Source organism: Eurypyga helias, unplaced genomic scaffold, assembly GCF_000690775.1.
Source record: "Eurypyga helias isolate BGI_N326 unplaced genomic scaffold, ASM69077v1 scaffold42659, whole genome shotgun sequence".
Classification (NCBI taxonomy): domain Eukaryota; kingdom Metazoa; phylum Chordata; class Aves; order Eurypygiformes; family Eurypygidae; genus Eurypyga; species Eurypyga helias.
The window spans coordinates 11,564-25,375 of record NW_010272204.1 but is presented as its reverse complement, the minus strand read 5'-3'; the positions used below and the strand labels follow the sequence as shown (position 1 = coordinate 25,375).

The following is a 13,812-nucleotide window of genomic DNA, read 5'->3' as shown; positions in this document are numbered from 1 at the left end:
AGCTGGAGTTAAACCACGACAATAGCTTTTCAGTTCAGCTGAGGTACTCTCTTATGTCAAACTTACATGCACCCACACAAACATACACACTTGTGTCCACGTTTGTGTATGACTGTGTGACTTTGGAGCCCTGATACACTCTGAGGATTCAGTCTGAATAGAGTATTGTGTGAAGGTCTAATCCCGTAGGCATTTATAATCATGCTTACGTGTCTGCAGTGTATAATGTTATTTATGTACCTGGGACTGGATAGGCATATTTTATTAATAGTAGTGTTCACAGAACTGTTTTACTGACATTTTAGTTATTAGAGTTTTCTATAGTTCTCACTGCTACTAGTCGTATTTAACAAATATTCAACGTAAGCCTCTCTACTCTGTGGGCATCATTCAACAGGTGAGCTGTGTTGGTTCATGATTTACAGAGTTACTGCTCAGAACTGTTTTGCAGTCCTTTGCTGAAGGGGTGTTGGAAGCCAGCACTGTGGTTCTTGAACAGTTGGTTCATACTGTGAAATGTTAACTTCAGTGGAGTTCAGCTGGTGTGAAGAAAAGTGCTGTGTATTGCCCTTTTATGACTTCTTGCCTCATTGTTGTCTTACAGCTTTTGTGTGGGCTTAACAGAAAACTTAGATTCTCCCCCCCACCCCAGTTACTGTAATAGTTCAGTAGCTTATCTCTAAACTTTATAAATACTGCTTGTATTTGAGCTCTGAATTAAAATTACTTTTATATTATTTGCCTGAATATTCCTTTTATAATGATGTCTATTTCCCTTGAGGTGAACTGGATAAGATTATTTTGATTGAGAAGTTTGGAAACAATTACACTTGAGACAATTGCTTATTTTTTTTTCCTACTGTTTAAGTTGGAAAACCATTTCTAGGATGTGTACAACATTACTGCATTATGCTTTGTTTTTGTGGTTTTGCTGTCTCAGGAACTGATACAGAATGCAGAAGATGCTGGTGCCACAGAGGTTAGGTTTTTATATGATGAAACTCAGTATGGAACAGAAACTCTATGGTCAAAGGACATGGCACAATATCAGGGTAAATATAGTTTTTATTAATTTTGGCCATTTTTGTTCAATATGTATGTGGTTCTGTGTTTTTTTTCTCCTTGCTGCATGGAGGTGACTCCATACAGGGATGACTCCATTGCTACTTCCACCTTACTTGATACATATTTTGTCTGCGTTCTAATGTTGCTAATTCTTTTCCAAAACTAGTGTTTGGTATTGAAGGCCTTACACTGTCTTCTTGCAGGTTGTCAGTGGCAGCTTTCCAACCGCTTCCAGTTAATGCTGTTTGGGAAGGTCTTCATGTTCTGCTTTATTCTAAGCCATTTCTCTCAGGTTGTCTGTGTGTCCTGTGTTTTTTTCCCTGGGCTCACTCAGTATCCCAAAATAGAAGAAAGGATTTTCAGTAGAGCAGGTAGATAAGTTTTAATAAGCAAGACTTAGGATAAAGAATTGGGGCATTAGACAATCCTTTTCACACTTTTTTACATATTAACCTCTATCTTTTGAGAGCTATCTCCAGTTTTTAATATAAAGATGACCCTAGCCTCTTACATTTCAGCACTCTCCAGGCAGTTCTGTTCTCTTCTGTCTCATGTTCTTTCACCCTTATACCAAACTTTGCTCCATGCTGCCTGTATACTGCAAATGTAGTTTCTTGTAACTTGAAGGTTTTTACATCATCTAATAGGGCTTTATGTGATAGAGGTCACTTACGTGTTTATCAAACAAATTAGTTTGCATAACCATCCCACAAGGCATTCAGTCATATTTTGAAGATTTCAGTGATGCATGATCCACTACTACTTGTTTCTAGTGTGGTGTGTTTTTTTTTTTTTTTTCCAGCTGTTAATCAGTCTTATTATGTCTTGCAATTTGAATTGTGTCTCTTACTGTCTGGACACAGGTTAATGTTATATCTCCCCATGTATTCCTTTCCAGTGGAGGTCTTAATAGACTGATTAGTACATCTTTCAAACATCTGTTTGATAGACTGAACAGATTGAGCCTTCCACCACAGGACTCTTCTTTCAGAAGTTTTGTTGCTTTCTGCTTTCTGTTCAGTTTTTCAGAGTCATTCTTTTAAAAAGTGGACACCAGAACTAGATACCACATCAGAATATAAATCTCTTAAGTACCATACACAGAGATAAATCCATCTTCTTGATTCTGTTTTTGCTGCTACTCTATACCTCCCTCCCATCACCATGCATAATTTGATGTCTGCTTGAGTCATAGCTTCTCCATTAAATTTGCACATGCATACTTTAAATAAATGTTTAATTCTCTAAGCTCATTTCCTAGAAATTTTTAACAGTAAATACTTTTCTTCTGTCATTTTTTTAACACTTGTCTATTTATTATAGGGCCGGCATTTTATGCATATAATGATGCAATTTTCACCCCTGAGGACTGGCATGGTATTCAGGAAATAGCGAGAAGCAGGAAGAAAGATGATCCTCTGAAAGTTGGAAGATTTGGAATTGGCTTTAATTCAGTTTATCATATAACAGGTACTCTCAGTAGATATTTTAAAATGAAGAAATTAAAGTTTTAAATTGCTTAATTATTGTAGATATTTATCAAACATTTAGTATTTTCTCTATAATATTTTCTCTAAATACTATTATATTTTCTCTAAATAACATTTTTAATTTGTGAAGTGAGTTTAAGGCACAGGATGTTTTTCACAATATCTAGTAGAGCATGAATAGAAGCGTAGTTAGTATCTTCAGTGGTTTGGTAATTCTGGGATTTTATGCTTTAAAATGTACAAGATTACTGTTTGCAAGCCTTTAAGATCTGCAAAGTATGAATGTAATAGAGTATATCCACAGTAAATTAAATTGTTATTTTCCTGAAAATATTGGAAAGATAAAAGTATAGAGTTGAAAAATTATATGTTTTGTTGATTACTGGTTGCTAAAATTCAAATAATTGAATGATTATTTCTATATTTAATGGTAGAATAGGGTTGTGCTTTTTTCTTCCTGTGAATAAACACTGAATTATATGTTATCAGAATCATGGAGTCACAGAATCATGTTGGTTGGAAAAGACCTTCAGGATCAGAGTCCAACCATAAATATAGTATTGTCAAGTCCACCACTAAGCCATGTCTCTAAGGGCCACATCTAAATGTTTTTCAAATACCTCCAGGGACGGCAACTCAACCACTTCCCTGGGCATTATACTGGGTTCATCGCAGTTTTATAACCTTTGTTTTTCTTGCCCTCTTAAAATTTGTTCCTTAAGGCTGTGTTTGAAAGGCAAGTTGGTTTAGGATTATTAATAGTTGTTTTTTATGTGTACAGATGTCCCTAGTATCTTCAGTGGTGACCAGATTGGAATGCTTGATCCCCATCAAACCCTTTTCGGACCTCATGAATCGGGCCAGTGTTGGAATCTAAAAGAAGATAGCAAGGAAATCAATGAACTTACAGACCAGTTTGCACCATTCATTGGTGTATTTGGCAGCACTAAAGAAACCTTTAAGAATGCAAACTTTCCTGGTACCTTTTTTCGCTTCCCGCTTCGTCTGCAGCCTTCCCAGCTGAGCAGCAATGTTTATGACAAACAAAAGGTTTTGGAGCTGTTTGAATCCTTCAGAGCAGATGCAGACACAGTATTGCTCTTCTTGAAGAGCGTTCAGGATGTTTCATTGCACGTTAGGGAAGCTGATGGAACCGAGAGGCTGATTTTTAGAGTAACCGCTAGTGAGAACAAGGCCTTGAAACATGAAAGACCCAATTCTATCAAAATCTTAGGAACTGCAATAAATCAGTACTGTAAGGGGGTTCCAAGCAATAGCATAACATGTGTGACATACCATGTAAATATAGTTGTAGAAGACGAGAGTGTTAAGGATGCACAGAAAACATCCTGGTTAGTATGTAATTGTGTTGGTGGTCGAGGAATGTGTACTGAACTGGATTCTTTAGCTGATGACTTGAAATTTGTTCCTACTATTGGAATAGCCATGTCTTTATCAAGTAATGGGCAGGAAAAAGGAGCCGTAGCAGATTTTTCAGGACGAGCATTTTGTTTTCTGCCTTTGCCTCCAGGTGAAGAAAGTAAAACTGGACTCCCAGTTCACGTTAGTGGTTTCTTTGGTCTCACAGACAATAGGAGGAGTATCAAATGGCGAGAGCTGGATCAATGGAGAGATCCAGCAGCTTTGTGGAATGATCTTCTCGTCGTAAATATAGTGCCAAAGGCATATACCACCCTCATTTTGGAAGCTATCAAACGAATGGAGACTGAGAAGAATTCAGATTTTCCATTGTCAGCTGAAAGAATTTACAGGTTATGGCCTGATGAGAATAAAATCAGGGTACCCTGGAAACCAATTGTAGTACCTCTCTTTAAAGAGCTGCTCCAGCATACAGTTATTTACTCAGTGAGTAATCAGTGGTTAAAGGTGGAACAGGTGCACTTTTCTGAAATGGATGAGAGTTTGGAGTACACACAATCTGTTCTCAACTACCTCCAGAATTCAGGGAAGCAGATTGCCAAGGTACCAGCAAATATTGCTCGTGCAGTGCATCTTACTCTTTCTACTGCTAAAGCTGTGAAAAAAGTGACTCCTGCTGTTGTGCGGCAAGTACTGAGGAAATCTGGGCACAGTGGACCTGCTGAAGAAAAACTTCATCTTTTAGAGTTTGTGCTTTCTGATGGAGTCTACAGTGAACTGATTGGATTGGAACTTTTGCCATTACAGAATGGAAATTTTATTCCTTTTTCCTCGTCTGTGTCAGAACAGGATGTCGTTTACATAACCTCAGAAGAATATCCCAGGTATAATTACTATTTGAAATACTGTTTTTTTTTTTTTAATTTAAATGTTAAACCAGCTTCAGACTGTTATTTGCTTATTAGCAAATGAGATGATATGCAGCAGTCTGTAATGTAGTGAAATAAAGCATAGCTAGAACTCAGTTTTTTGTATGTATGTACATTTTTGTGCGCATATATCTCATTTGAAAAGTTTGAGAGCTACTTGCCATTATAACTTTATAAAGAGTCATGAGGTTTAGGTTTTAGGGGAATACCTCAGGATATGTTTCAAATCAGCTTTCTTCTGAGAACTATAAGTAGGAGGAGGTTAGAAACATGTATACTAAGAAGGACATTAAATTAGGTCATGATAAAAGATTTTTTTAAATGTAAAGATTGTGATTACTTCAGGCTCCTTTTTTTTGTTAACACAAGACACTTTCAATGAAGGGCAGATGCTGCTGTGGAAATGGAAAGAAGTGGGTTCTTACTCTACATCTTCTCTCCCTTTGTTTTTTCCAGTCCCTCTCCAGTTTTGGTGTGGTTTCCCTCCCCCCTCGCTTGTTTCCTAGTTCCATCAGTGTTCCAGTTTGGTTCACTTTCCATCTGCCAGTAACGCTTGCACTGCCACTGGGGAGTGGATGGGAAAGAGCAGGCTAGCTGGAACACATGCCCTTGACGTTACTGGGGGGAAAGCATGAGTACTGCTTTTTATGTCTGTACTGGATTATGCATGTGTGAAAGAGTTGTTAAATCTGGACCTTTCTCCAAGTAATCTCTTAAGAGGTAATGCTTGAAGTCACTCAGACACACCACATGTCTTACCTGTTGCTGTTCCTTCTTTCGAAGTGTTCCCTGTACATATGTGCACATCCACTCCTCCTTCTCCTTTCTTTTGCACTTCCACTAATTTTCAGACCCTCAGCTTGAGAGAATGTGACCTTTGGCATGTGCTTTGCTGCTTTTACTGCCCTATGAACTGTTAATACACAAGACATTATTAAGGTAAAAAGTGCTCCAAGTAAGGTCCTTATGTAAATTGCGGTTTGAAGATACGTATAGACAACGCATCTTCAATAAAAGCAGTTGGATGCAGGTAACTGGTCATCCCATGTTGCATGAGGGGCGTTTGCTCTTTTCAAGAGTTCTGCTGTTCTCTTTCTGTTAAAACCTAAACCCATAATCTTTCTTTTTTTAGACAATTCAGGTTTTTTATGAGGGGATTAACACCACTCAGAGCCTGTGAATTCTAGTGTCTTCTTTTAAAAAAATATTAATAATAACTAGAAAATTCTCTAGCATCTGTCGTGAGATGATTCATCTTTGGATATTCTTTCACTTTGTTTCACCTTCCAGAAGTTAAGCCATTTTACTAGCACAGAAAACATTCCCATGATGAGACTAACAAATTTTCCACACAGCCCTCTTTCAGACTAGTCATAAGACACAGTGGTATCATTAAGTTACCCAAAAAAAGTATCTTATTCAGTTTGTGTTCTGTTGTTAAAGGTCTTAGTTTGGTTAGTCTTGTAAAACTTGTTATACCAGGCATAAATCTACTTGCTAGCTATAATACAGAAATTTGAAATAGTAATGCTTTATTTGCCTTTGTTCTTGCCTACAGTAATTATTTTTGTTGTTAATGTTATAAATATGATATGCTAGATGTTTTAAAACGCTTTCAATTTAAGAGTTTGGTTCTTTGTGTATTCATATTTGAAGCCTGCTTAAAAAGCTGAAATAAGCTCCTAAGAATTTCTTTAACGTTTGTGGAAGAAAAAGAAATATTCTGTGATGGTGTATATATAATTGACATACCTGCTGTCAAAATTATACTGGATAGTTATTTTTTTATTGCAGGAAAACCAAAGCCCTAAAAAACTATTTAGTTTTAAGTGCTAGGATAAAGGAACGGGAGGGAAGGGCAGGATGAGACTGACTTGTGTACAGTAGTCTTAACCACTGTCTGCAGGTCTTTTGGAATCCACAAATCTTTTGGAATCCTCAGATCTGTGTGAAGTCCTAGAATTACATGCATTTTTTTGGTATGCTTACAAATAGTATCTTTCAGAGCCAAAAGAGTAGGTGCTACTGTATGAAAAGATGGAAATAATTTTCTAATCCCACTTTTGCCATCAAGAGAAAAATAGCTTAGACCTGCTTTGAAAAGAAGAGTATTTGGAAAAATTAGTTTCTTACTACTCTCTGCTTCTAAATGTATGATTTCCTCATAAGAAATCATCCATTGAAAGCCCAATTCTGCATATGTTATTGCTTTGCATTTGACTGTCTTACTGTGATGTTTACCATGGTGGTAATTTCTGTGCAGCAACAAAGATCAGTTAGATATTTTGCTAAATTATGGTGTGGTGTTTGTTTGTTTGTGTGTTGGTGTTTTTGTTTTGTTTTGTTTATGGTGTGCTTAGATCCCTCTTTCCTGGCCTGGAAGGAAGGTTACTTTCTGATGACCTGAAGCCTGAGGTTCTAGCTGCTCTGAAAGAAGCTGCCAAAAGCCGAGGTAATATATCTTTTCTATTCTCCTGTAGTGAAACAGATTTGGTAATGCTTAAACAGACTAGTTCTAAACCCAAGTTTAAAGTATATGCAATCGTTATGCTATGGTTTTGGTGTGGTGGATCATCTTTTATCTCTCAATCGCAAGTGATCGCATCAGTCCATTTGTTAAAAAGCAGATGACACTAGCTTAAGCATCTAGCCTCAGGCGTACCGTAGACCGTGTAATTTCATCAAGTCTTAATTATACCTTACGGTTGTGTCATTGTGGACCTACTGAAATACTTCCAATCTTGAGCAAAAGACTTCATGAAGAAGTTAGCTGCATCTGTAGATAAGATGCTTCTGTGTTTAACTGCCTTCACAATTAATTTTGTCTCTTCCTACTCAGAGTTTGTTATATTTACTTTTTCACCCTTGTGTTTCATTATGCATTTGACTGGCAAATCTGAAGTCTGAGTCTCAGAAGTTCTTGCATGTAAAAACAATTTGCAAACAAACCACTTTTCAGCTTATTTTTTATTTCACTCTTTGATGTCTAGAAAATCTGCTTTTCAAAAAAAGATAGGGTTTTTTTTTTAATTGCTCAGTTTATCAGATTTTTTTTTCAGACTGAAGACATTAAAACCAGACATAGAATATTATAAATCACTGGCTTGATATCCTTTGTCATGGTCTTTAGTCATTCAGTTTCTTCAGTCTGTGTTTTGATCTTTTTTCCCCTTCTATCCTTTATATGTTCTCTGTTTATTATTCTTCCTGTTCAGTTGGAAACCTGCTCCTTTCTCCATGGTTTTATCATTGCTTTGTTATAAAAAATAATAGAATAATAAGATAAATCTGAGGCTCAGATGATAAATTTTTGAAGTATGGCAAAGCATCTATGAGAAGATTGAAAGAATTGGGGATGACTTATTGCACAGAGCAAACAGTGTAAATATTTAAAATAATATCAGTTGTATGGAGGGTATGAAATCAGTGCTTGGATTTCTTTTGAGCATGAAGAACAGCAAGTCTGAAATTACTAGAAAGAAAACCTTTGTGTTAAACCGTGGAACTGTTAAAGTCTTATGGAGATACATGATAGGTGTTGTGTCTGTTGTTGCAATAGAAATGCTTGGTTTGGGTTATTTTTTTTTTTTACTGTTAATTTCCCCCAGTACTGTGTTTAATTTATTTTGTTTTGTTTTACTGGACTATAAACGGTTGAAAGCTGTGTATCCAAACTGAGTAGTTTTAATCTGAGATAGAACCATGAAGAACTACTGTGTACTCTAGTAGTAATTGCTGGGACTTCAAAAGAACAGAAGTATACAGGGATCAAGACAGCCACTGTAGAGATTAGATGGATGAAAAATTGTATGGAAGACAGGAATGTTAGCTTTGAAAAATGCCAGTTCCTCATGATGATACCTTAAATTGTCTTTTGAGGTGTATTGTCCTAGACAGTTTCCTCCCAGTGAATGTCACAAAGCAGTCTAAACCCATGCTTAAATTAAAAAACAAAGCAAAAAGCATCCCAAAAAACCAAACCAAAACAAAATAGAGGTTTGACAGACTATATGCTTGAGCACATCTTAAACAGAAAAAGCAGAGGTACTATAATGAAAAAAACCCTAAATATTCATAAAGCAATCCCTTGCTGAATTCTTCTAGGACATTCCTTCACTTCCAGGCTTGGTCCCTCAGTTACACAAGTCTGTCTAGTCTCTTCAGTTTCCGGGAATATTCTGGTCACATTTAAGGTCTTGCTTTTGTCTCTTCTTCCTCTGGCAGTTTCTTTGAATGACATTTTTCTAAGAACTTGTTCTTGATGGGTAGTATGCCTCTTATTGATTAGAAGAACATATTTTTATAAATGAATATGACAAGTATAATTCTTCTAAATCTTCTAGAAGTGCCTAAGGACTTTTAGATAATCCTTTCCAGGATTGTAGTGGCTACTTTTCATTCTCCCTCCTAAATTGTTCTTCATTCTAAGATTTTGCATAATTTTAAAGCACAACTGCAGTATCATAGAAGTTGTGCGTCATTATAAATAATAAATATTACAGAGGAGTTTTTGGCAGGTTTTGAAACTTTATCTGTCAAGAATTTTACTTATATAGCTGTAGATACTATATCAGAGAGATTCCTGATAGAGTTGCAGAAAGAGAAACTTTCTAGTATTGTTTCCTTGAGAAGATGGGATGCAATTTTTTATCGTGTTGTACAGAGACAACCGGATTTCATTTTTTTTTCTCCTAGAATGTGCAACATATTTTCCTAGCTTGTGTTTATTGTGTTAATGTGTAACTCGTGAGATGTTTTCTAAAAATGGATTTGATTATATTCTAGCCCAACAGCTTCTCTGGGGATTTTCAGGTATGGTTATTAACTGAAGATATACTCGTTTGGATTGAAGCTTGATATTTGTGTGAATTTGGTGATCAGCTGTTTTCATTACCCCAGCTTTCTTGTAAACAAAACTTGCCAAATAGAACTGCCAAAAGATAGCTACCAAAGATAATTAGAAAAAGAGTTCTGAACGCAGTTGAGGGCAAAATGCATATTAATAAACAAAACCTTGTATTACACAGAAATGATTAGTATATTCATTGGTTTGTTTATATATTTTTGTAACAAATTCCCATGCCATAGGAAGATTTCCAGTATTTTTAGATCACACGTGTAGATTTTAAAACAGTGCTTCTAGAGTTCTGTGCACAAATAATGGAATTTAAGCTTAACTTTTAAGAAGATTCTTACCTTGCTGGCCTGCTGCTGCAAGTATTTCTCACTTTCACATGGCTGCTGTGTCTACCCATGTTTTCTGTTCAATAGAACTAACAATTCATAGCTTTCTAGGCATGAAGTGAAAGGAAAAATTTTTTTCTAAAGGATGTCTTAGTGCTGATTTCCAGCAGAGCAGGGACAGTAGATAATATCTTTAATCGGCCTGTTGCTTTTAAGGAAAGGGCAGTGCTTTTTAGGTGGAAGAAAGATCTGAAATCCAAATGGTTGTCTTGCTTCCATTTCTGTCATTGTTTCTGATGTTGGAAGGCAGTGATACTTTTGTATTCTGTACTACTTTCTTACCTCCAGACATTCTGTAGTTTTTGAGTATAAGCTGTCTTAATGATAATTGACATGACTAAGTGTTAGCATATATTTCTTTTAGTGAGGGCTTTTTTTAATAAGAGTGAAAGCATAATTTAAACTTAGTCCTGCAAGAGTGCTGAAACTGAGTTTTGTTGCTTGTCAGTTTTACTGTAAGATCATCTGCACCTGAGCTGCTCTTTGATATATTTAATAACTAATATTTCAGATCTATTTGAATTCTTGCAGTTATAGATGAACAAATAATGGATTAGATTCTTACTTATTGGTAGACAGATTAGTGTAAAGAATCAACAAAACAAAAAAAAATCTGAAGCTTCTACTTTGATTGTAAATCCGTAGTTGCTAGGTATGACTGAGAACTCTGGTGTCAAACTAACAAATGTGATAACATATTGATAATTTTCAGTTTTGTCTTTATTTTTATACTAATATGGAATGTATTTGCTTTTAATTAACCCCTAAAAGCAAAGGGACCTGGTATCTGCAGTTCTACTTAACATTTTTTTCCACAAAAAGAAAAGGCAGGGCACGAGTTTGTTTTGTTTTGTGTCCCCCCCCTTTTCCCTTTTTTCTTTCTGCCCCCAACAACTAAAAGCACTTTGTTACGTAGCTCTGCTCTGTGGTCTTCATGGCTTTGCCCTTTTGCTGTAATTTCAGGAAGGCCATGCACTCAGCTGCAGCTTCTGAACCCAGAAAGATTTTCCCGGCTCATTAAAGAAGTTATGAATAGCGTGTGGCCTGGCAGAGACCTGGTGGTACAGTGGTATCCAGGTCTGGAAGACAAAAATCACCCATCAGTTTCCTGGCTTAAGATGGTCTGGAAGAACCTATATATACATTTTTCTGATGACTTGAGTGTGTTTGATGACATGCCACTTATCCCCAAGACACTGCTGGATGAAAACCAAACATCAGTGGAACTGGTTAGATTTAGGAATCCATCACCTATCATTCTGGAAGACGAATCTGAGACTCAGCTCCCGGAATTCTTAGCGGATGTTGTTCAGAAAGTTGGTGGAGTTGTACTTAAGAAGCTGGATATTTCTCTCCAACATCCACTTATAAAAAAATACGTACATCCACCATTACCAAGTGCTGTTTTACAAATAATGGAAAAATTGTCCTTACAGAAACTATGCAGTCAGGTTGCGTCATTCCCATCAACGCATAAAGATGCTCTTAGAGCATTCTTAGCTAGTTTAACTGATGTGAATGAAAAAGAGAGAAAAATTATTCAGGAATTGTTAATATTTAAAAAAATCGAAAAATCATCTGATGAAAGTGCCCCTGTGTTTACTGGGCTAAAAGATAGTAAGGTATTACACCATACTGCCAAAATTCCTCCTGGTCTAAGATTTTCTGTTCCAATAATTGACAGCAGTGATGAAGCTACAATTCGCTTAGCTAACCTGCTGAAAATAGAACAGCTAAAGAGCACAGATTGCTTGAAGTTTGTTATACAAGACATAAGAAGTGGTTTTTATTCATATGATGAAACAACACAGATAATGCAATGGGTTCTTGAAAATCTGACTTTTCTGAAAAATGAGAATACAGATGTGATAGATTGGCTAACATCCCTCAAGTTTATTAAGATTTCACAGGAAAAGATAATGTCAGCAAACGAACTCTTTGATCCGGAGGTAGAACTTCTGCAAAATTTGTTTTATGCCGAGGAGGAAATTTGCTTCCCTCCTGTTGTTTTTACATCTTCAGATATTCTTCATTCTCTGAGACAAATAGGCTTAAAAAATGAGGCCAATCTTGAGGAAAGTGATATTATGAGAGTGGCAAATAAAATTGAAAGTTTGCATGCCAACTCTAACATCAGTCATGATTTACTGTTAAGAAAAGCTAGAACTCTCTTGATGATTTTGAACAAAAACCATACACTGCTTCACTCATCTGAAACAAAATCTGCACTGAAAAAAATAAAGTGGATTCCTGCATGTAAGGAAAGACCTCCAAATTATCCAGCATCCTTAGTTTGGAAAGGAGATCAATGTAATCTGTGTTCGCCACCAGAAATGTGTGATATATCTCATGCAATTTTAGTTGGTTCCTCGGTTCCTCTTGTGGAAAATGTGCTGTTGGATATAGAAGAAGCACTTGGCATCCCCACCCAACCCAGCATAAAAGCAGTCTTAAAACATTTCAAGGTGGTGGTTGATTGGCACAGTTCTAAAACCTTCAGCGATGAGGACTATTATCAATTTCAGCATATCTTGCTTGAGATTTATGGATTTATGCATGATCATCTAGAAGAAGGCAAAGAAGCTTTCAAAGCCCTGAAATTTCCCTGGGTTTGGACAGGTAAAACATTTTGTTCCCTCACACAAGCAGTAATAAAGTCAGTACCTGATCTTGATCTCCAACCTTACCTACATTACGTGCCAAAAACTATGGCGAAGTTTCACCAGTTGTTTAAATGTTGTGGTTCAATTGAGCAGTTAACACCAGACCACGTTTCTATGGTCATTCAGAAAATATATCTAAAAAGTGAGCAGTCTCTCTCGGAACAAGAGAGTAAACAAAACCTTCACATTATGTTGAGTATCATAAGATGGTTGTACAGCAATCAGATTCCTGCAAGTCTGCATACACCCATGCCACTGTACAGTGGCAAACTTCCTTATAAACTTGCAATGAGGCCAATTCACGAGTGTTGTTACTGTGATATTAAGGTTGATGACTTAAACGATTTGCTTGAAGATTCTGTTGAACCAATAATTTTGGTGCATGAAGACATACCAATGAAAACCGCTGAGTGGTTAAATGTTCCATGCCTTAGCACGAGATTGATTAATCCGGAAAATATGGGATTTGAACAATCTGGGCAGAGAGAGCCTCTGACTGTAAGAATTAAAAACATTTTGGAAGAATACCCTTCCATTTCAGATATCTTCAAAGAGCTTCTTCAAAATGCTGATGATGCTAATGCAACGGAATGTAATTTCCTGATTGACATGAGAAGAAATATGGATATAAGAGAGAATCTTCTGGATCCAGGAATGGCAGCATGTCATGGTCCAGCTTTGTGGTCATTCAATAATTCTGAGTTTTCTGACTCTGATTTCCTAAATATAACTCGATTAGGAGAGTCTTTAAAAAGGAGTGAAGTTGACAAAGTAGGAAAATTTGGACTGGGATTCAATTCTGTCTATCATATCACTGATGTTCCTATTATTTTGAGCCGGGAGTTCATGATTATGTTTGATCCAAATGTTAACCATATCAGTAAGCATATTAGAGATAAATCTAACCCTGGGATCAAAATCAACTGGAGTAAACAACAGAAGAGGTTGCGAAAATTTCCCAATCAGTTTAAGCCATTTATAGGAGTTTTTGGTTGCCAGCTACCACTGACTGTAGAATCTCCTTACAGCTACAAAGGAACG

The 13,812-nt window shown here is 36.4% G+C and overlaps 1 protein-coding gene across 1 annotated transcript in view; it reads left to right on the top strand.

Moving 5' to 3' along the window:
• The first annotated feature begins 439 nt into the window (after positions 1-439).
• The window catches only part of LOC104515181 (sacsin-like), a 22,411-nt gene continuing 9,038 nt past the window's right edge, over positions 440-13,812 (top strand). The window contains 6 exon segments of the mRNA XM_010159064.1: positions 440-475; positions 941-1,052; positions 2,389-2,535; positions 3,337-4,819; positions 7,225-7,316; positions 11,072-13,810. Of these exon segments, the coding sequence (XP_010157366.1) occupies positions 1,037-1,052; positions 2,389-2,535; positions 3,337-4,819; positions 7,225-7,316; positions 11,072-13,810 (4,477 nt within the window). The 5' untranslated portion in view covers positions 440-475; positions 941-1,036.